Here is a 27,141-nt window from a genome sequence, read left to right as displayed (position 1 = left end):
GCCAGCAGCTCAGAACAATTCACAGAGGGATTAAACCACATGATCGTAGCGTTTCTCCAGAGTATGTGTTGGTCAGATGTCAGGAAGGGTCAGGGTCAAAATGCTTCACCTGGGCAGGAAGGGGATGGGAGGCAGCTCATCCCTTCCTGCAGTACAGCTCCGGCTGACCCCTGCAGGTTGTCACCGCTGTGGCTCACGAGGAGAGTGTCACCTCCTGCTGGCAGGTAAGATTCTAGGTTTTCTCTTTAAGAAAGTGTTGGCTTAAACTCCGCAGCAGTTCAGGATGAAGCCCTGGCAGTGTAGGCTCTGCTCTGCCTGCTGATTCAGCCCAGCCCCTGGGGGAGCAAATAAGATCACACAGGTAGCTGAGAAGAGCTGTTGCTGCGAGTATGTTTATAGGAGCCAGGCACTGGATACTCACAGAAGCATGACAGCCCTTTTTCTCTCCACTTTTAGATCTAAGAATAAATACAAGGAAACACATGACTACTTCAATACTTGTATTTTATTTTTTCCTTGATTTTGAAAGCACACACAACTTGAAAAATATCCCTAAATTGAAATAACTGTAATACAGAATCAGAAAAACAACCTGTTAAGCAAACCTAAGTCCTAATGTTCCTGTTGATTCCAGGACTCTAAATTCTGCCTCAAACTGTGTTAAGCCCATGGTTTAGGGGCCAAAAATATAAGTCTCTGAGTTTCAGATAATATTTTATGTACATGTAGATATGTATATGTACATGCAGTACATATGCACATAAATATGCTCCTTTGAGCTCTAGGAAATATTTTATGTACGTATATATATGTAAGTAATCAATATGTAGCTATCCAGTATGTAGAGAATACACACATTTATTCATACACTCTGTACATGTGTGCATGTGTGTGTGTGCAGTTTTATACATGTAAGTGCTTCTGCTCTCCAGCTCACCATAAACACGGCTTGGGCAGACAAGGACCAAACCCAGCAGCCTAAGAATGAAAAGCTGAGCCCATGAATTTGTTCTTCACCTGGTGATGGGCACTCTTCTTTTGCCTGGAGCTGTTTGCAGTACTCCAGGGTGGGGGATGAAATAAATTCAGTGAAATTCAGCTGCCATCAAGGAGGCCCCAAGAAGCACTAGGTTCCTAAGGTACCCCTCACATATGTGAAATGCGCACTCCTCTGGGCCCATCTACACGGACAGTGCCCCCAAGTGCACTCTATCTGCAGGGCAGCAGGGCCCCGGTGCTGCTGGACCTTGCAGGCAGGAACCCCCCAGGACCTTCATCCCTGGCCCCGGGGCTCAGGGCCCGTGTGGCTCTTGGCAGGGCTGCAGGGAATGGATGACACCCCAGGCCACCCACTCGTCACACCAGCGCCACGCCGTCCGTGACGCAGCTGCACCTCTCCACGATCATGTTGGGGAACTCGGCCGCCTCAATCTCGGTGTGGTTGCCCCTCTTGACGAGGTAGATGATGGGCAGCGCGGAGCTCGCCGCCACGGCGCAGGAGCGCTGCCCGGAGCCGAGGCGGCGCAGGGCGCGGGGCGGCTGCAGGCAGCTCCCGGAGCAGCGGTACGCCTGGAACCCCGCCGGCTCCAGGATCCAGTGCTGCGCCCACGGCAGCTCGCGGAAGCTGATGTAGTGCTTCTGCCGGCAGCAGGTGGATTTCGCCATCACCGCCTCCTCCCTGCAGTCCCCAGGGCTCCTGGACACCAAGGGAGAAACAGGAATGGGTGCTATAACTGGAAACTGGGAAGTGGAAGGAATCATCCCTGCTGCTAATAGCACAGGTGGGCTCTGAGACATGAAACCTGGGCCCTGCTCAGGGTTTGTTTGAATATTCGGACAACAGATATAGGAAGAGGAGAGGTGAGATTCAGCAGTAGCTTTCTAACTACTCCATTCACAGCTGGTAAAAGCTGGTAAGGGCTGCCTACCCTGGGTTTGTCCCCCCAATAATTCAGGGACAAAATTACACCAGAGACACTACAGATTTAGGTTTCATACATACCCGTAGTCATCCAAGTTGAGAGTGTAAAGCACCAGCTCAGGCTTGCCGAGGGCTTTATCCTTGGGGTCCTGCGAGGTGAAGTGCACAGCTTTGGCCATTTCAGAGGCATAGCTGCCCAGCCTTTCTCCTTCGATCCACACCTCCAGGAACATCGGCTCCCGCCTCTTGTTTCGAAGCCAGTAATGCACGGCCTGGGTCACATCAAAGCTCTTCCAGCCCGACTCACGAATAGCAATCAGCCTGCATGACAAGGGCTTGGCATTAGAAAAGCCTATCAGATAAGTCCCTGGCTTGCAGCGCTGTTACTGCGGCAGAATAATTTACTTCCTGTAGATTGTCACATGCCTTGATTACATGATCATTTTTGCTCTGGGCAAGCACCCACTGTTAATTGCCACCTCAAAAAGAAGCATGCCGATCTAACAGACCCTGAAGGGCCAGAAAAAAACCTTCTCTAGATGCTCATACAAAAAATTAGGTGGTGCAGGATCACGTGCAGCCTCAGTGCTGGTGATGACAGCTTGGTAAACACCAGGCTCTCACCTGCTCCTGTCTGAGCTGCATTAGGGCCATAAGTTTCTAGTCTAGTCTAGTTCAGCATTCAAGAGGCGCAAAACTTCCACAGAGCTCACCATTACAGAATCAGAAGCTTTTTGCATAATTTACTTGTTTTAATCACCTAATGAAATGACCAGTGGAAAGAATACCAGCAGCCAGTAACCCACTTGAACTAGTGACAGAGAATTGAACCAGGTGGGGGATTTTAGAGAGGAAGATGTAGCAGTACATGGCATAATTTCATAGATTATTTCAAAGGATCATCATATATTGGCATCTCAGCATAATATCCGCTCTTAAAAGCTCATTCTGTGTTTAGAGGCCACATGAGGTTGTACAGATGTAAACCCCATCAGACTGAGCTGAGGCACAACCACATGATACCCAAATGCACCCCAGAGGACCCAAACTCTGGAACTCCAGCAGAGGCCCCTTTCTTACCTGGAATCTATCAGGGATGTCCTGTTGGTACCATCGTGTTGCTGCTGCACCCAGTACACGCTGACTCTGGCGTTGGAGACAGGCCTGTGAGACTGCTTGGCAGGCAGGTTTGTTCTGTCCAGAGGCTTTTTGAAGAGTTTCAGTTCAGCCATTGTGACTTCGCTGTTTTTAGGTATTCTGCCCTCCATGTCAAACATCAGCTTCTGGCGTGTGGTTGTGTCTGAGTAAAGGACTTCCCCTGTCATACCTGTGCAGTTGGGGACAAAAAGGATGGCCTGTCACTGCCACCCTGCTGAGAAAAGCTACCACATTTCATGCACAATTATCATCACAACACACTCATTCCATGCTCCCAGTGGAGCCCTTGTGGCAGAGACTAAACACACCTTTTCTAATGCATACTTGAAGCAATGTCTTGCAAATGCCCTAACTATTCTCCTATGTCTGAGCCTCTGTAGCCTTTAGGAAGAACTAAATCTCTGGCATAATATGACCCCAAATTGAGCAGACCTCAAAAGGTGTGCACCTCTGTGCCAGTGCTGGGCATGAAAGCAGGAAACTGCTCCACTTGGAATGGAAAAGTGGTTTTTTTTGCTGCCCAGGGTGTTGTGTATGTCATTTGAAAGCATAATAAGCTCGAAATGCCCTTGTACAGCCACTATTGTATCTGTATGGCTATTTTCCTCCTTGGTAATTTTTTCCAAAAAAACCAAGCTTAAACAAAAAAGAGATGAGCGAGAGTGAAACATCCTCCAATGGGTGTGATTCCTACTAGAGGGCTTGCTGTAGATTTCGTCCAAAACCTACATGCCCGGCACTTTTTTTTCCCCCCCACCTGCCCAGAGTACCAAGGCTTCTATCAAGCTCCAGCAGCATCTTGTCCTTTGGAAGGGCTGCGGGACTCCCTCTCCCGGTGCAAAGGGTGCTTGTTAATCTCTACGGTGCTGTTGCAAGCACCTCCTCTGCCCAGCTGAGCTCTGGAGCCAAACCCGATCCTCATTCCCCTTTCCCCTCGGGGGTTTGCCTCTGCCCATCCTGCGGCCGGCCCGGAGAGCCCTGGCAGATCCCGCTGGCGGCAGCAGGATGCTCGGGATGCTGCCAGCAGCAGAAACGTTACCTGTGTGTCCCGGGATCCCCCTGAGGATGCCAGCCAGGCTCGGCAGAGCTCGGCGCTTCACCCTCTGGCGCTTCAGCATGGACATGTACTTGTTCTTGACGTGGTCTGGGATAACCAGGTCCACCAAGTCTCTCGTATGAAGTTTAGGGACCTCGGACAGCCCCAGCTGCTTCAGCACCACCTCCTTGAACCGTTCCTGGGTAAACGCTTGGACCGTGAGGATGAGGCAGAGCACGCAGAACATCCAGGCACACCTCAGGTCCATCCTCCTCCGGCAGAGAAGCAGTTCCCGGCCCGGCAGAGATGAAGGGGGGGATCTCCCTGGGGCTGCTCTCGCCAGAGATGTGCTGGCAGGCTGCCCGAGCTGGATGGAGGTCCCCGGTGCTGGGGTTTTATAGCCAGCCTCGTCCCACTGGCACAACAAATTTCACAAGTGGGGATGAAGCAAAGGACTTAAAAGGATCACTCCCCTGTTGGTAGAGACATGCCAGTTTAACACCTTCATCCACTGCAAAGTTAATACAAGAAGGTTTAGGGGGCTCCTAGATTCCATCACAGGGAAGAAATTTCCTTTTTTCTTTTTTAATTCCCTGTAAATATTTGCCCAGAAGCCCCCTGAGCAATCAGTGTCCCCTGTTCAGCCTTCTAGGGAGGAAGCACAACTGCAGAATACATTGCTTTATGTACTACACCATATGATTCCTAAAGACAGCAGCAATCTTTACTGCAGAGAACTTGCCAATAACAATCAGGAGAAGCTTTATCTTTAGCTGGAAGTCCATTTTTATGGCAAGCATTGAAAAATCATTTAAATCTTTGGGGTGGGGGGGGGCTAGGTTCCACTTTGATCTCTGAATATTTGTATCAAGTGTATGAATCAGGGCAGTGAGTCACAGCAGTTGAATGATTTACAGGCTTTTACTCTGCTTCTGAATCACAGAGGGTGGAAGATGTACGGGTGTGACATTTTAGAAAAACGTCCCATCACTCTTTATGGATTCCTGTGGGTTTCATAATACTCATGCTTAGAAGAAGAGGGCTTTATGTAAAGGCAGATCACTTTCCAGTGAACATGAGAAACTACTGCACTATACCCCAGCATGGATGAAGAATATCAGTATTTTGAATGCTGTTAACAGCCACAATAGAGCACTGGCTCTGGAGAGTGAAGCTGATCTGAAGGCTGGGGTGAGGAGGCTGGATGTTTACCTTGTAACATTTAAACTGGAAACTTACACCCTTTTCTTCCCTGGCTTTTGCTGGTGTAAGATGTGGAAATCTATTTTTGGCACCAATCCCAGGAGAACTGAATTGAAGAAATAAAATGTGATTGATAAAAGCATGAAGGAGCACTTGGGGCAGAGTCTCATCCTCTCCAGCAGCCACATACCTGAGCCTACATACAAATGTCTTCAGCATCAAAGGCCCTTTGGATTTTATATGCCTCTGTAAATGATTTAAAATTGGTCCAGTTTCACCCAATGCCCAAGCTGAATGGTGTGCCCTGAGGACAGTCTGGCTGGAGGATGCTATGTAATGAACTTGTACAAAATCACCCCGTTGTGGTTCATCCCTCATTAAAACAAGTGTCAGCTGAGGGAGGCAGCCTGTTTTGTACTCAGGGGAAGGCAATAAAGCCGTCTGAAAGAGCCCCACTCAACACTTCTGTTACTGCTCACTTTGTCTTTACAACCTGTTAAGAAACTTGTCTTCTTAAGCATGATAAAGCCTCTGCTAGATGTTAAAAGGGCACCTTATTTAGCTAAATTGAGTTTTAAGACTAAAATGGAACAGACTACAAAGTAACAGCCCAAGGCAGTGCATTCTTTAATCCTGCCCTTAGTGTAGCATCTTTCTTAGGAGATGAATTTTAGACATGCATTTGTATATTACTTCAAAATACATCCATTCCCAAGACACAAACAGCAATGAAAAATATCCACTTCATTTGTCGGCTTCAAGTTCAGCTCATGTCAAACACTCCTGCTTTTGCGAATAAAAGGGAAGGTTTTTTCCTGAAGTCTTTGTGACCCCTCATCCCTTTAGGAAAGTTCCATACACCCAGCTCTTTCCTCAGGACTGTCTCTCCAGCCAAATGGCACATTACTGATTCCCTGAGGCCGGGGCAAAAGAGCTGGTCACACAATGGGCTGCGTCAGAGACTTGGAAACCACCTGAGCAATGTTCAGATGGCTGACAAAGCTTTCTGCACGTGGGCTCTCTAAATGTTGGCCAGCTCAGTTCCAGCAGGGAATTTGTTAAGTTTATATGGTCACCTGGATAAAACTGCAGTCCATAGATTTGTAATGGTCTCTCTCTTATGGCAGAAGACATGATCCCATAATTATTTATCCATCCAATTAGTCTTTGCTCCAGAGAGTGGTCCTGCTTTGCAGTGAGTGTTCTTCAAAAGACCACGACAACATGAAATTAAAATGTCTATTTGCTCCAGCAGCACCCAGCTTTCCTGTATCCGGGTGTGATTTCTCCTGTCTGGATTTGGCATCTCCTTTGGCTGATGCCAAATCCACCAGGACTCTCCACTGTCCAATGTGTATTGGAAGGTGATTTATGGGCTTCATGCCCAAAATAAAATTATTGACCAAACACATTTGAAGCTCAACTAAGAAGAAAACAGAGGATGTATATTGGAGGCTTTTCACAGGAGAGTGATTATCTGGTCCAATTGGAGGATTTGCCATTCCCCCTTTGTCATGCAAACAAGAAAAAGTCAGGAATTTTATAATAGCTCTTTCTGTGTAATGTGTATTAGAACCTGCATGGCACTTTTGAAATGTCAAACAGAGGATTCAAAGAGGCTGCAAGGGGTGAAGTATGAGCAACTCCCAGTTTTAATAAAAGCCAGTACTTAGTGGAGAGAAAATCTCTATATTTAAGCTTTTAATTTTGCTACAAGCACTTCTGTAAGACATTTGCTGTGCACATCCATGCAATGACTTTTGGTAAGTAAATCCAGTGGGATCAAAGAGAAAGTGTGATAGGCTTGCTCTAAGTATGTAGCTATTATCCTGGGAAACAAGAATGTTTGAAATGTATTGGCAGTATTGAGGGTCTGAATATTAAACTTTTGAAGATTTCAATTGCCATGGACATAACCCTTTTGTATTACAGCTGGGCCCATATTAAAACAGCCCTTGCTTGAGTGATGTGAAAGGCAACTTCTGTGGGCCAGTACAGCTCCCCAGAGTTTGCTCCCCATGGTCTCAGCTTGCTTTGCAAGTATCTGGCATGGAAAAATTTCCAGAAGGTAAGGCCTGATTACACAAGACATCTGGGTGTCTCCCAGAGCTAGACTGAAAACAGCAGAGCCACTCAATGCAGTTGTGTTTATCTTTCTGATGGTTGGGATTTGTTGCAAAAATTTGGCCTTGTTAATTTTTGTGCCAAAAGGCTTTGTGCTCAATCAGGTATCACTTGACTTACCAGCTTCTCATGCATTCCCTTCCTCCTTCTACTGGGCATAAAGTCATAAAAGGGACTTTAGATCTGTGTTGTGAGCTCTGGCTAACTTGACTCTGGGAAATAGAACTTCATGTCCCGTGTCTGAGACGAATTGTGGTTGCTCTGAGTGCACAGATCTCATTCCAAAGCTGCTGCAACCTCAGCCTCAGTCCTTGGTTCTTACTCTCCTGCCAGGAGCCAGTTGCAGTAGCAACTTCTGTGATCCAAACTATCGCCTGCTTGAGCTATACAGAAATTGTCCAGCTCATTTAATCTAGGCAAGGACATGAGAGTGTTTTTCCTCATCACGAGTACAAGCCAGACTGAACTGGCCATCTCCAATGGAAATACCTGAAAGATTACATCCTATTGGGCTCTTCTCTTCTGGTGCTGTGTATCTCTGATTGCACTGACATAAACACATCTTCCATAGGCAGCTTCTGCTTTTACTCATGAGCTTGTTTTGGTCAGATGGCCAGGACAAAAGGCTGTCTGTCTGAGGAGGAATGGGTAAAATGTCCAAAGTCCCCCCAGGTCCTTGGTCAGCTGATGTCAGCTGGCTCGCTCGCAGGGGTTTGTGTTGGCAGCGTTTGCAAAGTGCCAGTGTTCTGGCAGAAAGGAGATCTTCAAGTTTGTTTTTTTTTAAACAGAAAAGCAAACACAACTGTTTAAATACAGCATTTTCTATGCCTTCAGCAGTCTCCTCCCCACTGCCCCAGTCTGTTCCTTGTTTACAGCCGGAGAAGCATGACTCGTCACCGCTCTGATGGTTGCAGCATAGGCTGCTGGCAAAAATACTGACATTTAGCTAATGCAGTTGAATCAGATAAATAAGCATACAGACCCGAATTGCTTGCTTTACACCACAGTCCACTTCGTTAAGGAATGTCCTAATTACTGAGAAATAGCTGAGTTCTGTAGGAGCACCACTTAATTTCTAATCAGAGCCCATTTATTGGCCTAGTTAAAATACTGCTTTTTCCTTGCAACTCTATTTATAGTGTAGAAGTTTATCAGCTTTTTTTAAAAGTACATTTCTTCTGCCTTAATGTGCAGATTCAATGTCCCATAGCCCTTACTGATTCTGGGCCAAGTTTGTGTGGCAATTGGCATTCCAAAAACTGAGTGATGTCCCCATTTTCCTGTGATGCTAATACAGTTGGAATACTCTTCATACTGCATCTGTGGCACTAAGTAACCTGGCTTAATTATGGATTGTCTTTCCTGCAGTTAATTTTAGCTCTAATAAGTTTTGCTTCACTGAACAGACTGTCCTCTTTTGCTAAGAAAGAGAGAAAATGAATCACTTTTCCCCAACTCAGATAGAGAAAGAATAACACTGTCTTCTAGCAGCTGTAATTTATTTCTATTGCCAGGAGAAGCTGTAAAGGCAGAAAGATTATGAAGTATGTGTTAATGCAAGTTGAATAATTTGCATTACTAACTTTGCTGGAGAATATTTTTTTTCAGCAGGCCAAAAATAAAGATGAAAGGCCAAGATGAGTGAGACCTAAAAAGCAACTTCTGCTAAAAATGATGAGCTGTTGTACATAATAGCAATTTGTTAGTGGAGTGCAAAAAAACTCTATAAAGGCCTGTTATTTACACAGAAAATTACAAAAGCCAATGAGAGATTGTAGAAGGCAAAATTAAGTGGTAACATACACACACAGATGACAAGACAGAATTGATAGTTTAGACTTCTCTAATCTGGTACATCAGATAGAGTGAGGAGCAGCTGCCCAGAGGCTTCTGCTAGTCCTCACTGAGCTATTAAAAATTAGCTTGGGCAGTGCCTTAGCAAATCTACTGATTGACAAAAAGATACCTGCAACAACAGGAAAATGAGCTAAACCACTCACATGGTTGTTTTCCATCTGTAACATCTGCTGCTGAAGTGACTCTGGGGCTATTGCATGTCAGTGGGTTTTACACCATGGAACTTAGATGTATTCAGTTTCAAAAAGAATTATTTCCACATGGCTTTTGTCCTTGATGTTAACAGCACACTAGGGCTATGATCAAAAGGATGGTGAGGTAGAATTCTGAATGGGCCCAGCAACAGCACCAGGCCTGCCTATCTGAGCTCAGGGTGAGCTGGGCTAATACAGGGAGAGCATGTCTGAGAGGCTTCCAGGAAGCTGGGAGTTTCAAGAGGTACAAAACCATCTTGGAAATGATGATCTGGATCAGACTATAGTCTCTCATCCTGATGCTTGATGTTTATTCTTTTTAAACAGAAAGAAGCTGTTAGCATTGCACTGAACTTTTGCAGGAAGCTTTTCTTTGTCTTCAGAGTGCTGATGCCTGTTCAGAGAATGGTCTTAAAGGCCTGTAGATTATTTTAAATGCATTTTAAAAGATTTTAGATTTGTTAAGAAAATGTCAAATCATTAACTCATTTTTAAAATCTAGTGAGCTGGTTACTGTTAGTGGTGATTTATTATTTATTCTCTTTATTCCATTCCCCTTCTGTCTAGATTGAGTAGTTTGTTCTATCTTTGAGAATTGCACAGGAACAAATATCAAAATAGCCCCCAAATTTTCTTTTTTTTCCAAATAATGCTGCAATGTTCAGAAAGGAGGGTGTGTGAATAGACTGCTCCTACTCAAGCAGTTTTCACTTAAATATTTATATTGTCATGGTATTGATTTCTAACATTTTTGAATGTTATTACTATTTAATTTAAAAGAATTCAGAAGAAAAGAACTGAAAAATGACCCTTTTTTGTGTATTTGACTCCAAAACAGAACAGAAAAGGGTATTTTACTTCATGGCACAGGAAATTATGTAATTTCCTGCCATGCACTCATATCTATGTAAAGAAGGAGTGTAAGGTCTCGGATATAACACAACACCTAAAAGAGTAAAAAATAAAGCTCTGTGACCTGACCAATTTTAATCCTTTTAGCATTCATACTGCAGCACCATGGGAGATGCATCATGGTCATTTGATTTTAAAAGGGAATTTAGCCACACTTGGTCAGGTCACTTGAAGCGTGAAACACAAACTTCAGTTGCTTGGTTTTTTTCCTTTTTCCTTTTCTTACCTTACCATTTGCTTATCCAAAACCATTAATCCAGGAATGGTCAACATTTCCACATAGCAACCAAATGCATTTCTGAACATCAATTTTGGCTTTGACATGTGACTCTGCAGAAAATGCCATGCATTTGAAGCTGGCATCTGTCAGCTTTCCAGGCAGAATAACTAAAGATATGGTGACTAAAATTTATTTTATCTCTGCAGCATGGCTATTAGCTTTAGCTAAGTTGCCAGTGCAGAACTCAGCATCTTTTGACAAATCATACACGTGGAGAAGATTTTTCAAAGGTACAAGAAGGAATTTAGAGCCTATTTTTATTGAACAAAACTTGGGTTCTTAGTCCCTTTTCTCTGCTTTGATTCTAAAACAGAGCAAGGAATATTTTACCCTGTGACAGCAAAACTAGAAATAATTACTGCAATTTGAACAGAGACATAGATGACCTGAGAATTAATTTAAAATGCTTAATCATTTTGACCAGATCTGTTGGAAAACTTCTAAGGCAGACTACAAGAAAATAATGTTCTCAAGGAAGTTCAATTTCTGCAAATCCAATGGGAGGAATCTGAAAATCATTATGCGATGCAGACTTGGAAAACTGGCTCTTAAAACTCTTAGAAAGCTTCACTGTTTGATTTGTTTTCAGTCCCTTGTGGTAGGAAAGCTTACCTCTGGCCTTCACTGTGTTCCCAGGCTGGTAAACTGTTGAACACTTGCTGTCCTAAATGAGGAAATGCTGTGATTCATAAAAGGACATGAAAATACACTATCGCTTGGGTTGCCTTGAAACTGATCTAGAAACCACAGCAATAACAGAACACAGTTGTCTTGTTTCCTAAGTGGATGGGAATTGGTTCCTTAACACAATTTCATGTCCACTGAGAAATGCTCTCATTATGATAATTTGAATAATAAATTCCAGTTCTTATATTGATGTGTGAAACTCTTCTAATCCTCACCGGAACTATGGTGCAAAGGAATGACAATCACCCTGGCTCACTGTTGCCCAGGGCAGTTGGCAATTTGCGGCCTTAAATCTCAGGTTTGCTCATGCCAGGGCTCTGCATGCAGCACCTGTTCTCTTAGCTGTGCCTGTACAGCCCCAGGAACTGACCCAGACAGGGTGTAAAAGAAAAGGTACACCACTTTGTGAAGGCAGGAATAGTTTGCCTGGGTGTTCACATGTAATGCTGATCCTTTCTTCCATCCTGGAGTTCATCTCATTCCAGAAACCATGGCACTTCACAGGACCTGCTCCTAACTTCTCCCACATTAATTCTGACAACTCACTCTATCATTATCTGATATATAACCTGAATATATAAACATCTACTTCGGTGAATCTAAATATAAACATCTGCTTTACTGAAACTGCACATAATATCAGTAGGAAAGGAGAGCTGAAAACATCTGGGCTCTTTTCCCAGTTCTGTCCCTGAGTCAGGATTATGACCTTGAGCAAATTGCCTTGGCCAAAATATTCAAGTCTGTATTTAGACACCAAAATAAATAAGCTGATTTTCAAAGGCACCACAGCTTCTACCAACCAAATTTAATCAGCAATAGTCTCTAACGATTACTGTACTTAAAGTATCTCAGTAAAACAAGCCATGTCCCTCTGCCATCAGTTACAGCGGAGAAAGCTCTTCATTGATCTGTAGATCACCTGTGCATCTAAGGTGCTCAGCTTGCTGTGACTACATTACTTTCCCTTTTTACACAGATTAGGCCACACTCCCATTCATGAGGCAATGTCAAACATGCCCAGTCCAGCTGGAAGAGATGTGAGGAAATACCTTTATATCCTTTGCATACATTTGAAAGGAGAAAGATGAAGCAGAAAGAAAAGTGATTTAGAGAGAGTAAAAGAATCACAGGAAAGGAAATATGGGAAAGGATGAATGGGGGGAGGAAATAAAGTACTACAAAAAGAGGAAGGAAAGAGTGGACAGGGAGGAACAAGAATGGGAAAATCAGAAAGTATGGTGATAACATGTCCAACAGGTAATCACACACTAAGAAATGGACAGATTTAGACAACTCTGCTTCCCTAAAGTGGAGGTGCCAGAAAGCACAAAGCAAGGATCCATGTGCCTGTGGTGTGCCTCAGGCAGCAGTCGTGCACTTGGAACTGGCTGGATGCTGCTGCTCCCCACCATTTCCAGTCATGTTCTACTAAAGCCATGCTCCCCCAGCTTCAGGGGGTTCCTTGCTGGAAAACGCCTCACTGCCCTTGGTCGTGGCTGTTTGCCATGGCCACAGCTCTTCACATCTTCCTGCTTAAGCCACTTTGCATCCTGACACCAAATCACCCCAGCCGCTTGCCCCTTGCATCCCTGGCACCTGACCCCCTGCTTGGGCTCACCAGGGTCATCCTGCTGTCATTAGTGGCCCCCCGTGTTCGCCTGCTCTGTCTGCAAAGGAGCCAAGTTGCTGCTGCTGTGGAAATTGTAACTCAGACCTTGCCAGCTCTTTGAAATCCTCACAGTTTGGACACTGAATTCTTTTCATCTGTAAATCCAGAAGTGGGAAGGGGGAATTCTTGCCCCACCCAAAAAAAAAAAAAAAAAGAAAAAAAAAAAAAAGAAAAAAAAAGAAGAAAAAAAAGACTGCTCATTATAGAAGTACTTTAAAAAACTATTTAATCTATAAATTTTTAAATTATCAAGCAGCATGTTTGATGCTGACATTTTAAGGGAAATCAAGCCAGTAAACTAGGAAGTGTTATGCCAAGGCCTTGGAAAAGGATTCTTATGTCTAAAAGCTGGGAATCTCACTGGACTCTCTGCAGCTAGAACATGGATACAGCAGATCAACCATGAGTAGTTTCTTCAAAGCTGTCAAACTGAGTGGTGTTTTGAAAGATAAAAAAATTAAAAGAGAAAAACTAGTGTTCCTCTTCTGACCTATTTAGATTAAAACCAGGATTTCAGAGCTTGATTCATAAAAATTTACTCTCAATTCAAGGCTGCAGCAAACCCAGCTGAATTGACCCACCAATGGTTTAGACTGCAAGATCTCCTAGTGCATTTTGTGGCTTCTGCACAACCAACCACTCATCTTTGTGCTCCAGGGAAAGCAGAACCTGAGGCAAGGATGCTAAATTCTGTCCAGGGCTCATCTCAGTACTGCTGCAACAGGAGTCACAGTGTACAGTGAGGACACTGTGGAGCACAGAGGCTCTTGAGGACACTGGAGTTGTTCAGGAAAACTAGTATGTGCTGTACCTGGGAATGGGAAAACTTTACAAGCTCAGAGTGGTTTGATATTTCATACTGGTAACAAGCACACCTGGTGCCTGATAAATCCAATGGCTCACATGGCCAAGTGTTCTCCTCTTCAGTGGGACAAACCAGATTGTGCCAGATGGTTTCTCCATCTCCCTCTCTCTCTCAGGGTGCTGGCTTAATTACAGTCAGTGCTGTGCCACCTATGCATTAAGTCCCTTCAGGTTCCATACCCATGGGGTTAATGCACGGATAAGCATTAAGATAATGTGCACATTCAGGAAACAATGAAGTCACCCACATTGCAGGCCACCTTGCCCTAGTTTTGTACCAAAGCGTGTCACACCAACAGTGGTTGCATTGTGACAAGCTAACAATAAACCTAACAATCCTATATATCAGCAAGGGATTCTCCACACCTGCAACTACTCCAAAAAATCCAAGGTTTAAAACCTCACCCTGCCCAGAGGTGAGTGATGAAGAAGCTCATGGATTCACCACTTCATAAAACAAGTATATGCAAAGTATGTTGCAATAAGCCTGCTTTTCCTTCCTGTACTCTTCAGCATTGCTATTTTAGATTGGAGTTTCCTGTGTGTTTTAATAAAATTCCAGTTTTCATCCAAGTATAACTTGGTGAAGATGAAAAGAAAAATGAATTATGCTCAAGCATCAATACCAATGCTACAGTCACCATTTCCTATCTGACATAAAATGTAAAAGAAAAGAAAAGCAAATTTCTATCATATATCGCTAGATATATTTGGTTAAATACGTTGTATTTAAACCTGATAGATAGATAAATCTGTTGTGCTGATTAATAGAAATACATTCCAACTTTAATGCAAGGCAATTTCAAAGTCAACATATTACCTATGAATGAGAAGCAGCATGCCAAAATTAAAAAAAATAGAGAGAATATAAAGGTAAATTGTCAATTAAAATCAAGACTTGCTGCTTGCTGATTTGTATTATGACATTTAAACCCATGTATCTATCTAGATTTTTCTACTTGTTTGTTTATATTATAAACATTTTAATGCTCAGACCTTTCAAAGGAAAATCCCATAATGCCCACACTGCGTCCTGTGGTGTATTGAGGCTCGTAAACATGTTGCCAGATGAAGGCAAAGATTAAAAGATAGCAAAGGGCTGCCAGGCTGGAAGCCTGAATTAAATCCATTAAGGTATATTTGAATAGGCAGATAAGTAGGGAACTGCAAGCTGGGCTGATGGGTTTCTTCAGAGAGAAGAAACCACAGTGAGAGTTGCCATGCATGGCAAAGCTCAGGCCACCTGCTACTCACCTCCAGAGACTATTGAAGTCCTGTTGGGAGTTCACCCATCAAGGGACATCCTGCTGTGATAAATCAAACTAAAGTGACAAGGGAGTTCTCCAGCCATAAGGTCATTTAATAAAGTAAGGGAAGAGTCACACGTGGAAGTGTAAATACACTGCACACTTGTTCAACCTGGTGCTAAAGAGCTGTTGAAGTGGATATGGAGGATGCAAAATAAAAGAAAGATGGAAGGATTTCAGAGTCTCTTGACCTGCTCCCTATGTCCTGAGGGTGGTTTTCCATCTGCTCTAGCAACATAATTAAACGTTTGTGAACTAATGACAGTATGTGGCTTTTGTCACCAAAAGAACAGACAGTGGTAAACAAAACCCTATTTACAAGAGGTAGGGAGGAGGGAAATGTGACTCTGCTATTGAAATTAGAGATAAACAAAATCACACCACTTAGCTAAAGAGCCTGTCTAGACAGAGGAAGAACAAAAACAAATGACAAAAGCTCGATGTTATTCTTGTGACAGAGAGAGAGAGGGAAAAATTATTTTGTAGCTAGGCAAAAGTCATCACACAGAAGGATGTCAAGACTACAATGTTGAGATTACTGAATATTACCTATTTTACACTACAGAGTAAGATAATCTAACCAAAGCAAAGCCTTCCTAATTTTGAAAAACCTGGCAAGAATCAAGAGTATGAACAGGTTAGGAAATCACCCAAGCAGATTTTGGTCCTAGAAGTGCAAGAGCTGCAAGCATACACTGAGGCTCCACCTACATGGTAGATCTACTTCATTTAAAAGAAAGTGACAATATTTATTCCACTGTGAAATCCTGTTTTGAAATAAGTTGTCCACAGGAAAAGTTGTTCCGGAAAAGACAGGATGAAACAATAACTCTATGACACTCATGCCAAACAACTTTCCCACCAACACAGCCCTAGAGAGGAGAGAGAGTTTTTAAAGGTAAAACTAACATCCTTCAACAACGGTGGGATTTCTTTATTCCAGCAGTGAATCTGAACCACTCTGAGCTGAGAACTTTAATGTAATTTCTAACTAGCATAATTGTTACAGCCAACTTAAAATCACAGATTACCTACAATGAATCTTCTAGGTAAGTGATGAAATTCTTTCTTGAAATGTCTCTCAGTGACTGCAGATAACCAGGACTTAGCCCTTTTTGTGGGAGAAGGCAGATAGCACACGTACAGCCAGATGCTGCTCTCCACTGAGCAGGCACTCCTGGAAAGTGAAACAAGGATTTAGCAGAGTAAAACAATTGTGGATTAATAAAGTGGCAGGGAGCAGGACAGCAGCTGTGCATGCAGGACCCTAAGTAATCCATGGAGTCTGAATACATGGGAATGCAAGGAGTTCAAGATGGAGAGGCAGGATCAGGACTGTCAGATGGAGCAGATAGAGGCTTCTTGGCAGCTGGGACATGAATTCATTTTAAACATAAAAGTCAGCAGATAACCGAGGTTTTGATCAATGTAACATCAGACTGAACCTTGCAATGCCCTAATTATTTTTGGTTGGTTTTAGAGTGGGTTGTTGTTCTAAGACATCACTGCTGCTTCAGGTAGGGGTGCAAACCTTTGAAGACAAGTGGTCCCTGGTTCCCTCTGAACAGGCACATTTTCATCATTACCATAATCTTCTTCTTCCTCATATGCCTGCTGCTCATTGAGGTCAGTCATGCCAGTCAGGGGCAAAGGATGACGGCACAGGAGGATGAGGAGGGTTGGCAATGCTGGGTATCAAATGGCTGTGGAGGGAACACTAAAATAAAGGGTAGAGAAGAGGTGGACAGCAGGGACCTGCTGTACAGTGTTTCTGGCCTGTTGTCTGGAAGCAATGAACCCCTTAAAGGATAGGATATCCTTCTGGATATCTGGGAATTGGTCTCATCCCAGCTCTATCATAGACTCATTAACCTAAACTCCCTAGGTCTTGGGGCTTTTTCCAATTCCCAACATGAGTTGTGTGTGCAGACAAGAGACTATGGAAGGTTCATGCTACTACCATTAATTTGTTAATTTATTTCAGAGCTACCTGTCAAAAGAGGTTTAGCCAGCAGGTCAATGAAGATGGTTCTCCCCTCTACTCTGCCCTCGTGAGACCCCACCCGGAGTGCTGAGTCTGGCTCTGGGGCCCCAGCACAAGAAACATGTGGCCCTCCAAGATGTTGGAGTAAGTGCAGAGGAGACCATGAAGATGCTCAAAGGGCTGGAGCACCTCTGCTACTTAAGACAGGCTGAGAGAGTTTGGATTATTCAGCCTGGAGGAGAGAAAAGTTCCTGGGAGACCTTAGAGCACCTTCCAGTACCTGAAGGGGGCTACACAAGGGCTAGAGAGGGACTTTCTACACAGGCATAGAGGGACTTTTGCAAGGGCATGTAGTGATAGGACAAGGGGGAATGGATTCAAATTAAAGAGACTAGGTTTAGATTAGATAACATGAAAAATTTCTTCACTCTGAGGGTGGTGAGGCACTTGCAGACGTTTCCCAGAGAAGCTGTGGATGTCCCATCCCCGGAAGTGTTCAAGAGCAGGCTCAATGGAGCTCTGAACAACCTGCTCTCCTGGAAGGTGTCCCTGCCCATGATGGGGGCTGGAAATAGATGGAATTTCAGGTCCCTTCCAAACCACTGTATTCCATGATTCTGTGATCGCAGTGTATGGCCTGCTCCACTTCCGCCTGCGTGCTTGCCCACTTCACCAGACCTGAAATCGTGAAGTCTCTATGGAAATCGCATCTTACATTTCTTGGGGATCGGTTTTTTTCCTGTGCTATAAAACGCTCTGTTCGGTTCTGCTTTGTGACACTGGTAGGCGCTACAAGGTCTGCCCTGAACCTTCTCTTCTCCAGGCTGGGCAGAAGCAGCAGCTTTCCCTCGGTTATTTGAGGGTCCGCTCCCTGAGGGAGGCGCGGGGCCGGCCCTGTCCCGTTCGGAGCGGCCCTGTCCCGGCGGGGCCGGCCCTGTCCCGTTCGGAGCGGCCCTGTCCCGTTCGGAGCGGCCCTGTCCCTGCGGGGGCGGCCCTGTCCCGTTCGGAGCGGCCCTGTCCCGGCGGGGCCGGCCCTGTCCCGGCCGGAGCGGCCCTGTCCCGTTCGGAGCGGCCCTGTCCCGGCGGGGCCGGCCCTGTCCCGTTCGGAACGGCCCTGTCCCGTTCGGAGCGGCCCTGTCCCGTTCGGAGCGGCCCTGTCCCGGCGGGGGCGGCCCTGTCCCGTTCGGAGCGGCCCTGTCCCGGCGGGGGCGGCCCTGTCCCGTTCGGAGCGGCCCTGTCCCGTCCGGAGCGGCCCTGTCCCGGCGGGGGCGGCCCTGTCCCGTTCGGAGCGGCCCTGTCCCGTTGGGAGCGGCCCTGTCCCGGCGGGGGCGGCCCTGTCCCAGCGGGGCCGGCCCTGTCCCGGCGGGGGCGGCCCTGTCCCGTTGGGAGCGGCCCTGTCCCGTTCGGAGCGGCCTGTGGGGGGAGCGCGCTCCGGGGCGGAGGAGCGCTGACAGCGGGCCGTGCGCGCGTGCGCAGAGCCCGGGACTTATTGCCGATGCTCGTAACTGCGGGCACGGCACGGCACCGGGATCGCCCGTGAGGTGACGGGGCGGGAGGGCAGGGAAGGGAAAGGCAGGGAAAGGCAGAGAAGGGAAGGGCGGGGGCAGGAGAGGCCGCCCCGGCGCAGGTAAGGGAGGGCGGGAGCGGCGCCGTGCGGGGCGGCGGGGAGGGGAGTGGGCGAGGCGGGGAGTGGGCGAGGCGAGCGCGGCCCCTCCTCAGCGGGACCCCCGCAGCGGGGTCGGGGCGGGCAGCGCCGGGAGCAGTGTCCCCTCCCCGCGGGGAGCTCAGCCGGCCCACCCTGCTCTGGAGCGGAGGGACCCGCTCCCTGCGCCGGGGGCGAGCCTGGCGCTTTCCAATGTGCTCCTGGGGAAGCAGTCCCGGCCGGAGCCGGGAGCGCAGGGGGCTCCCAGCGCCACACGGGAGCCGCTCCCGTTCCTGGAGCCCATCCGGTGCTCCCTGGGTTCCTGCAGCGCAGCCCCACCCGTGGGAGGTCTTCCCCTGCCCTTTATCTGCCTGGCAGCTGGCTTGTTTAAAAAGAGCAGCTTTCGAGAATTGGAAGCAGTGTCTGATAAACTCCAGTGTGTTGCTTAGAGGTTAGCGTGCAGGCTTGTGCTGAAGATTCCCGAAGGCTCTTCAAAAATGCCTTTTTTTCCGTCAGCACTAAATTTCAGTCCGTGGAAAGCAAGGATAAAGAATCAAGGCACAACTTTTGTGGGCGTTGTTGGGGTTTTTTTATTTTTCTTTCTCTCTCGTTTTTTTTTTTTTTTTTTTTTTTTTTTCCCGCTGTGATGAAACACATCAGCTGAGACAAAATTTCTTCCTCACCGGATCGCGCTGCCCAACACTTAGCAGATGCTGTTTTGGGAGGAGTATACTCCATGCTGTTTTCCCGCTGTTTAAAAGGAGACTATTTAGTTATTTGTATTTTTTTGTTTGTTTGTTTCGTTTTCAGCATCCAGAACAGTGCTGTCGTCAGAGACATGTGCATTCCTCTTAGAGGCACAACATCCCGAAAGTAGTGTCCCTGGACCTGTGTGATGAGGACCTAGAATATTTGCTATTGAAGGATTGAGGTTTCTTTCGGGGAGTGGTTTCTTTGTCAATTTATCAGCCAGAAGTGTGTTCTGCATGAAGCAGTACTTGGGAATCAGCAAGTAAGTAAGATCCAAGAAAGGAAATGTTTGAAGTGGAAAGCCCCAAAATAAACGAGCAATTGCCTATACTGATAAAAAGAACTTTGTATCAATAGCCAAATCTCGTACATTCTTGTATGGTACTACATTATCTGATCAGGTCCGTTGACTAAAATGAGGTAGAGGTCTGTTCTTTGAGAAATACAGTTTTTTCTTTCTTGTTTGTGACATAAGATAACTGCTGTGCTGGCCTTTCAATTGAATTATTTTGAAAAAATAAAGTCACCCGATATTCCAAGAACAGAAAGGAATGTGTATTTGTGTAGTGGTTCTTATCTGTGGAATTAGTGGTGAATTTGTTAATGATCTCAAGGTTTTGACATTTAAATATGAAGTTCACAAGTTGGTGTGTTCACACATGCTCATCAACTAGGAACAAAATTTTCAGACTACTGTTATTGGAATATGTAATGCCCTGTGTGATTCCTAGAATCACAGTCCAGGCTGAAATATGTAGTTAGATGTTATAGATTAAATGATAGGGAAGTTTTTTTTGGGAGGGATCTTCTGCAGTTATCTTCAGATCTCTGTAGAGGATGTGGTTCACTAGATGTCTGGAATTCTTGTCTAGGCACTGCTGGTAGCTGAACCTGCCAATTGTTGCAAAATATTTCACATGTGAAGGGAAGAGATTGTCAAAGGCACTTTCTTTTCCAAAATAGTTTTCTGGTTGCATCTTCCTGCACTTTTTTTACTTGTAATATTAGAATATCTCACAAATACCTACCAGGCTTTTCACAAGTTGGTTTCACCTTTTCCTTTTTTTTTTTTTTTGTTTTTTGTCTTTTGAAGGGATAGGCAAAATGAACCTTTTCTATTTTCTGGATTTTGGACATTCTCATCTAGGCTTCTTTGGGAACAGGAGTACACCTTTCAACAGAACAAATGAGACTTACTGCTACAGCACTGCACAGGGCAGCACAGTGCTCCAAGGAGTAACTTTTGGTGGAATCCCAACTGTCCTGCTGCTTGACGTAACCTTCTTTTTTGTAAGCCCAGTTTTCTATTTCTTGTATTGAAAGTACTTCTGGCCTTCTCAAAAGTGATATTGTTCCAAATTCTCGTATTTATCGGGTTGGAATTTGGTTTCTGAGAACGTTCAGAGTAAGAAATGAGTTGAGGCCATCCTGGGAACACCAAAGCGCTTTTCAAGTCTTGATAAATGTTTGCATACAGATGGGATGGTGGTGTCACTGGTCTACACTGTTAGATGTGTAGATGTAGGGAGAGTGCAGTTTTACAGGATCTGTTTGTGGGGCCAGTGAATTTTGTGGTTGTAGCTCAAATTTTCATGTTTTATCTTAACTGCAAGAACATTTTGGTTTACGTACTGGGTAGGTTTTCAGGAAGGGGACACCATTACTAACACATTTGTGAAATGACAGATTTTGCATATTGTATTGCCTTTTGAAAAACCAACTTTTTAACATTAGATTCCCTGAAGCTGTAGATGAAGATAATGTACTAACCAGCTCCGTCCTGAGAAAAAGTGGAATATGATTCATTGCTGTCTGGGGGCTCCAGGACAAGCCTAAAACTGCACTAAAACTTGTGGTTATTTTTGTAAGCCTGGCCTAGGTGGCCTTCAGCCACCAGAAACAGGGCTGCAGACCTGCAAATTGGCCTGAGAAGAGGGTCTGTGGTAGTAAAATAGACTAAAGGGATAACATTTTCTGAGTTCTAGAAATCGGCTGTAAAGAAACCTAAAGTACCTGTGGTCTGAGTTGGTCATTCTGTAGGAATGTAGAGGATATTCCTCAAAGTTGTATAGTGGCATTCTTTGTTGTTGATTTGGTGTATGCTACCATAAATCCATTTTCTGAGGATGTACAGTATTTACAGCTCTGTGTGACCAATGGCACAGCATTGAATAAGATTTGGTTGAAGTGTTTGCTTTTTTTTTTTTTAAGCTGTGGTTCAGTTTTAAGACACTGAGTCTGCTTTTGAGTTCCTTGCTGTTGAACTCTGCACTCCGGCAGGGTTAGGTAGAGAGATGGGTGCAGTGCAGAAGGTTCCTCTCTTCTTCAAGTACCAAATGCTGAAAATTATTTATCAATTCCTGTATTCTTATTTTCATGACATTTTTACTGCATATCCTTTTAGTAACTGTTGATGCATTTCTGATGTGTTATTTCTATGCTGGCCTCCAAACAAAGTGAGGTTTATATATTTCATTGTCTTCCCATTTTTATCTGGCAGTCCTGCCTAATAACTGGAGAATACTGTAGCCAATTTCAACCAAAGTTGTGAAGAATCTAGAGAACTTTCCTGCTTGCAGCAAGTTTAATGACCAGATGAAGGGGGAAGATCTAAATTAATCCTCCCTGTTAGGAGGAAGGCACTCATAAGAAGGTTATATTAATTGTGAAATGTAGAAATGAGCTGTGTAATCTTGACGCAGAGATAATCTAGTCATGTATCCTGGCTGGCCAGTAAGTTGCATCACTAACACCACTTTCCAGCCAAACAGGTATGGAATGGAGGAGGAAGCAGAAGGTGAGGGTGTATGCTACATATGCATGGCAAACAGGCCTTGTTACTTCATTGCTTTCTGTAGAGCAACTTGTTAAAAAAAAAAAAAAAAAAAGAATCTATGAAATACCCAGTGATGGAGCTTTTTGCTTCTTTTCTTTTTCTCTTTCAAAAAGGGAAAATACAGGGGGCAGATTAAAAATACATTGCAGAGATCAGAGATAGGTAGCTTTGGTCTCAGACAGGTTGGTGTGTAGCATGGCCACCAATGAGTTGGCTGGCATATGATAATTGATTTAGGAATGAGGACAGCATTTTTTGTTAGTTCTTACATACCTAAGAATGATTATTTTGAAATGGGAAAAATAAATACTTTAATATCTTCTTTTTTATTTTCTAGATTTTAATATTACTGTTTTCCATTATAAGAAAGCGATTCTGGGACTATGGTCGTGTTGCACTGGTGTCAGAAGTTGAAAGGTAAAAAACATGTGTAATCAGACTGACTTGATGAAACCATTTGGGGAGTGGGGAGGAAAGTACACTAAATGTAGCTTACATTAGGTACATTTTTATCAATTAGATATGCTTGTAATCACTTGCACATGTTTGTTAAAAATGCCCTCACACTGCTTTGTGTGAAATACATCCCCCTCAGAGAGTTACTGTCTGTGGTTTCAGTCCTAAGTCCTGTGTTTCCATTGCCATGAATTTCATCCTCCAGCTGTGAGTTAAGGAAGTGGAGGTAAGGAAACAGGCTGCTTGTCTGCTGACATGCTGCACACTGATGTTTGCAGTGTGCTTCTGTACAGAGGGATATTAACCATTTTGTTTATCTTGGCTCAAACCCAGTGTATTCCCAGAGCTCCCTGCACAGCCTGTGCCACAAAATCTCCCAAGGGTTCATAAATAAAAACTTACTGTTGCAGGTTTCTGAAATCGTTCACTGATTTTTAGTAATATTTCAAATGAGCTTTTTATTTTTTTTAATGTAGGATGATGTGTCGGGATGTTTAAAATCTAAGCTATGTGTAAAGTGGGGAAACTTTAACAGTGAGCCTCTTCCTGGTGCAATCAAGTTGTGGTAAATTCAAAACTGAACAGGAAAGAACTCAAACCCTGTTTTTAGGTGTAATCTATGGACAGTTGTGAAAGATAGATGTAAAATAAAACGGGCAATAACTGAGAAGTCTTTAATCCAGCTGGCTGAGGCAGCAGTCATGAAGGTGCTCTGGTACTGGGCTGTAGAGGCATGGGACCAACAGGCTGGGGCAGTCAGACACCCAGGAGCCTGTGTTTTTGTCCTGCTGGACTGTGAGCTGAGCCTGCTGGCCAAAATTACAGACACCTAGGAGTACACTCCAATTCCAGCAGGTGTCCTCCTGTAATTACCATTGCAACATTTCTTTTTAGCAACAAACTGAAAACAGGCACTCTGCTACTTTTGAGGGCTACAGAGTTTCTAAATGTTTCTAGCCTTGCTACAGGATTGTTTGCGTGAGGAGGTGGTTTTTCAGGGATTAGTTGTGAAGAGAAATTGTGAGCAGTGGCTGTACCATGGAGGAAAAAGAAGTGATGTCTTGTAGTGAGGAACATCCAAACAGGAACACAGCTTGTAAATCTGATCCTGGCTAGGCTTCCAAACCTGTATTGCATTCTGTTACATCACTGTGGTTTTAATATCCTGATAAAATGTTATTTTCTTTCAAGTTCAGTTATGTGCTCTCATGCTGGGAGCTCTCTTGTCCTCTCTGTTCAACAGGAGACGCACACAAGTTACTATAGTCAGGCATGTGCTACAGGGTGAAAACCACAGCTTTCATAAGTGAAAAAGTGTGTTTGTACTACATCCCTTAGTCAGAATTGTTAAAGTTGAAATAATTCCATACAGCTCCATCATCTGTTGTTAAAGATACTTAAAAACATCATTTAATGTGTTTTAGTGAATCGAGATATAACCGGTTGTCAACGTCATCATCAATACCTGAAGATCTTGAATATGATAAGGTAAGTATTCTAGAGTTCTGATAATATTTTCTGAATGGAATCTGCTGTAATTTGCCATTCCATATAGTTCAGTGAACTATCATTAAACTGGAAGTTCATTTCTATGCAAAATCAATAATGCATTGTTAACTGTGTTTTATAGAACCATGCATAATCTCTGTTTCCTGACAAACTATTGCCATGCCATAAAACCAATATCTTGTGTCATTTTTTCTAAGTCTGGTTTGGTGTTTTGGTTTTTTTTAATTTAGAGAGGTACTATATGTTTGTGTTTCAAAGGGGGAGGGGAGACTGAAAAAAAGACTAGTAGATAATTTGTACTGGGATAACAGTTCAAAAAGTTACATTGTGCTCACATTGCAAATAATACCTAGTTGCTCTTTACAGTACATTGTTTTCCTCATAGTGTTAAGCAAACTGGATGCAAGTGTGAGGCTAATAATAGCGTTAGGCACTCTTAATAATCAAATTGGTTTGGAGTGGAGGGTAATATTTTGGCCAAACTTTTAACTGGCTCCCTCCGTGGTCTTTCTGAATTTGTGGAATTGGTACCCCTCTATAATTTTGTGTTGCAACTTCAGAATGAGCCATGCAAGAGTTGTCCAGTGGTGGCATCCTAGGTTTTCAACATTTTATATATACATGCATCAACTTAATATCTAGCCTTGCAATTAATTATTTGTGTGAGCATCAAAAACATACTAGTGTTTGATCAAAATTGCTATTTGTGTACTTTACTTCATCTTTTTAAAACCCTAAAGCAACTTTAGCTGTTGAGTAACACATGTCTATTTAGGTGGATAATATTCTCTTGATAGAAGAGCCTTTTGAGAGAGAAGGGTTTTTTTTGAACTGTAGTGGGATGCTCAGTGAAATGTGAATTCTGCTATCCAGTTTCATTGGGGGATTTGTAAACCTCTTTAAGAAGCCTTTCTTTTAATGTAATCACAGCAGTGTTTTTAACAAGCATTTAACTGATTAACTTGTGTTAGACCCTTGCATTTCAGAGCAACAAGCTACCAGCTTTTTAGCTAAGAGGTTGTCTTAATAGAAAGACTTGTCTTAATTGGATGGACTAGACTCTATTTTTTGTATGTCAGCTCCTAAAAACCAATTTTTTTATTTATAGGGGTTTTGTTCTTGGATTACTGCTGCTTTTCGGATGCAGTAAGTATAGGAAACAGAAATAGTGAGCTGTGGTTTGCTTTGATCTTTTTTAATTTAGAAAGGTGGTTTTCATTACAAAATGTTGGGGGTTATTTTCTCATTTGAGTAGATAGAGTTTTAATACAAGCACTGATACAGGTGCCTCTGGTTGGTTGAAAAAAGGAAGTGAAAACAAGGTCAATTTATGGGGATACTTTTTTAGGATACAGTTGTCCTGCTAGCAGCCCAGGGACTTCCTAATCTTGGGACAGTGTATGAATCGGAGTGAATTTATTATCCATTTATATAGATTCAGAGCTAATAATTACACTCTAGGATTTTACTCTTTAAGGAGTACCTCATGGGTGTTCCACTGTTTGAAGCCAGTAGGGCACCAGGCAGGCAGTGGGATTTCCCTGCAAGGGTTTCTGTGGGGAGCTGGTGGTTTAGTTGGGGCTGGAGTTGACTAACTAGGGAAAGTCCATCCCAGTGTTTCCCACAAACTGAATGTTAGACATGTGACGTGTGTTTTTTATGTCTCTTGGGGCTTAGTAGATCAGGGCTTTAAAAATCAATTTCTAGCTTGGATACACTGAAATATGAAAGGGATGGGGTTTAAGCCTGTCCTTCTCCATTTTTGCTAGTTCAGTTCCTTCCTTTTCCAAGTTCTCCTATTCTAATGATCTAATCTGCTGACAGTGGAGAGATGGTGAGAGTTCATTCCAAAGCCTTTTATATCTCCTGTTAGCTGGGTGTCGTAAGAGTGAGGTGGTTCTGTTGTAATTTGCCTCACAGGGAGCCTTTATGGAGATGAGTGAATACTGTCACTGATCTTAAATTTGGAGAGCTGGCATAAAGCAGGAGATCACAGCAAAAGATTTTGTCTTCTTCTAGTCCAAAAGAATTTGGATTCATATTTGCTTTTCGGATTATTGTTTCAATCTTAAATTCCCTAGTGTTAAGTTTTGTATAGTGGTATTGCACAAGAAAAATACACTTTTGGAACCTGAATTTGCACGTGAAAGAACACAGCCATTTTGAGAGCCAATAAGATTGATGGGAATGGGGATGTCACTGAGTAGACTGAGGATTTAATGTGTGTTCATAAACCCCTCCCAAGAAGATTAAGTAATCTGACCATGTGCTTTTCTGTCTGATGCAGTGATGATGAGATTCACGAGAGGTGTGGTGAAGATGCCATCCATTACCTCGCCTTCCAGCGTCACATCATCTGCTTGCTGATTGCCGTCAGCATTTTGTCCGTGTGTGTGATATTGCCTGTCAATCTGTCAGGTGATTTGCTTGGTAAGAATTTATTTTTTTGTATTCTTAGAACAGATCTTTATATAATAGTAAAAACTCTTTAGATTTTTTTTTTTTTTTTGTAAAGTTTATAAGGTGGTGGTTTAACCACTGTAGTGAGTTGCCTCTGGCTGGATGCCATCTTCACAAACTACTGCACCATAGTCACTCTTCTACTGGGTGCAGTCCTTCATGCACAGCATGGTTCCCCCACAGGGTCACAAGTCCCACCAGGAAACCTACTTCACCATGGGCTTCTCTCTCCATGGGTCCACAGGTCTCTGCCAGGACCCTCTTCCAACACAGGCCTCCCACAGGATTA

The 27,141-nt window shown here is 43.9% G+C and overlaps 3 protein-coding genes across 4 annotated transcripts in view; 1 reads left to right on the top strand and 2 right to left on the bottom strand.

Moving 5' to 3' along the window:
* Positions 1-18,133, bottom strand: part of STUM (stum, mechanosensory transduction mediator homolog) — a 287,384-nt gene extending 269,251 nt beyond the window's left edge. The window contains exon 1 of the mRNA XM_068185961.1: positions 18,115-18,133. The gene's annotated coding sequence lies outside the window, so the exon portion shown is untranslated. The remainder of the gene's footprint in view (positions 1-18,114) is intronic.
* Positions 522-5,923, bottom strand: LOC137471526 (left-right determination factor 2-like). The gene is made up of 4 exons (XM_068185934.1): positions 4,119-5,923; positions 3,002-3,248; positions 2,003-2,242; positions 522-1,696 (listed from the first exon to the last, which is right to left on the bottom strand). Exons 1-4 carry the CDS (start codon positions 4,381-4,383, stop codon positions 1,357-1,359), a joined length of 1,092 nt encoding a protein of 363 aa, XP_068042035.1. The 5' UTR covers positions 4,384-5,923; the 3' UTR covers positions 522-1,356.
* Positions 18,134-18,678: 545 nt separating the features above from the next.
* Positions 18,679-27,141, top strand: part of TMEM63A (transmembrane protein 63A) — a 30,482-nt gene continuing 22,019 nt past the window's right edge. Inside the window, exons 1-7 of one of the 2 annotated variants that reach the window (XM_068185929.1) lie at positions 18,679-18,700; positions 19,652-19,992; positions 20,685-20,881; positions 22,765-22,844; positions 24,308-24,371; positions 25,501-25,538; positions 26,680-26,822. In XM_068185929.1, coding sequence (XP_068042030.1) covers positions 20,696-20,881; positions 22,765-22,844; positions 24,308-24,371; positions 25,501-25,538; positions 26,680-26,822 — 511 coding nt within the window. In that variant the 5' untranslated portion in view covers positions 18,679-18,700; positions 19,652-19,992; positions 20,685-20,695. Of the gene's footprint in view, positions 18,827-19,651; positions 19,993-20,684; positions 20,882-22,764; positions 22,845-24,307; positions 24,372-25,500; positions 25,539-26,679; positions 26,823-27,141 lie in introns of both variants that reach the window. The other variant, XM_068185928.1, reaches the window with a different exon arrangement.

This window comes from Anomalospiza imberbis, chromosome 3, assembly GCF_031753505.1.
Source record: "Anomalospiza imberbis isolate Cuckoo-Finch-1a 21T00152 chromosome 3, ASM3175350v1, whole genome shotgun sequence".
Lineage (NCBI taxonomy): Eukaryota > Metazoa > Chordata > Aves > Passeriformes > Viduidae > Anomalospiza > Anomalospiza imberbis.
Note: the sequence above shows the minus strand (reverse complement) of the source record. Positions and strands in the feature narration are given on the sequence as shown.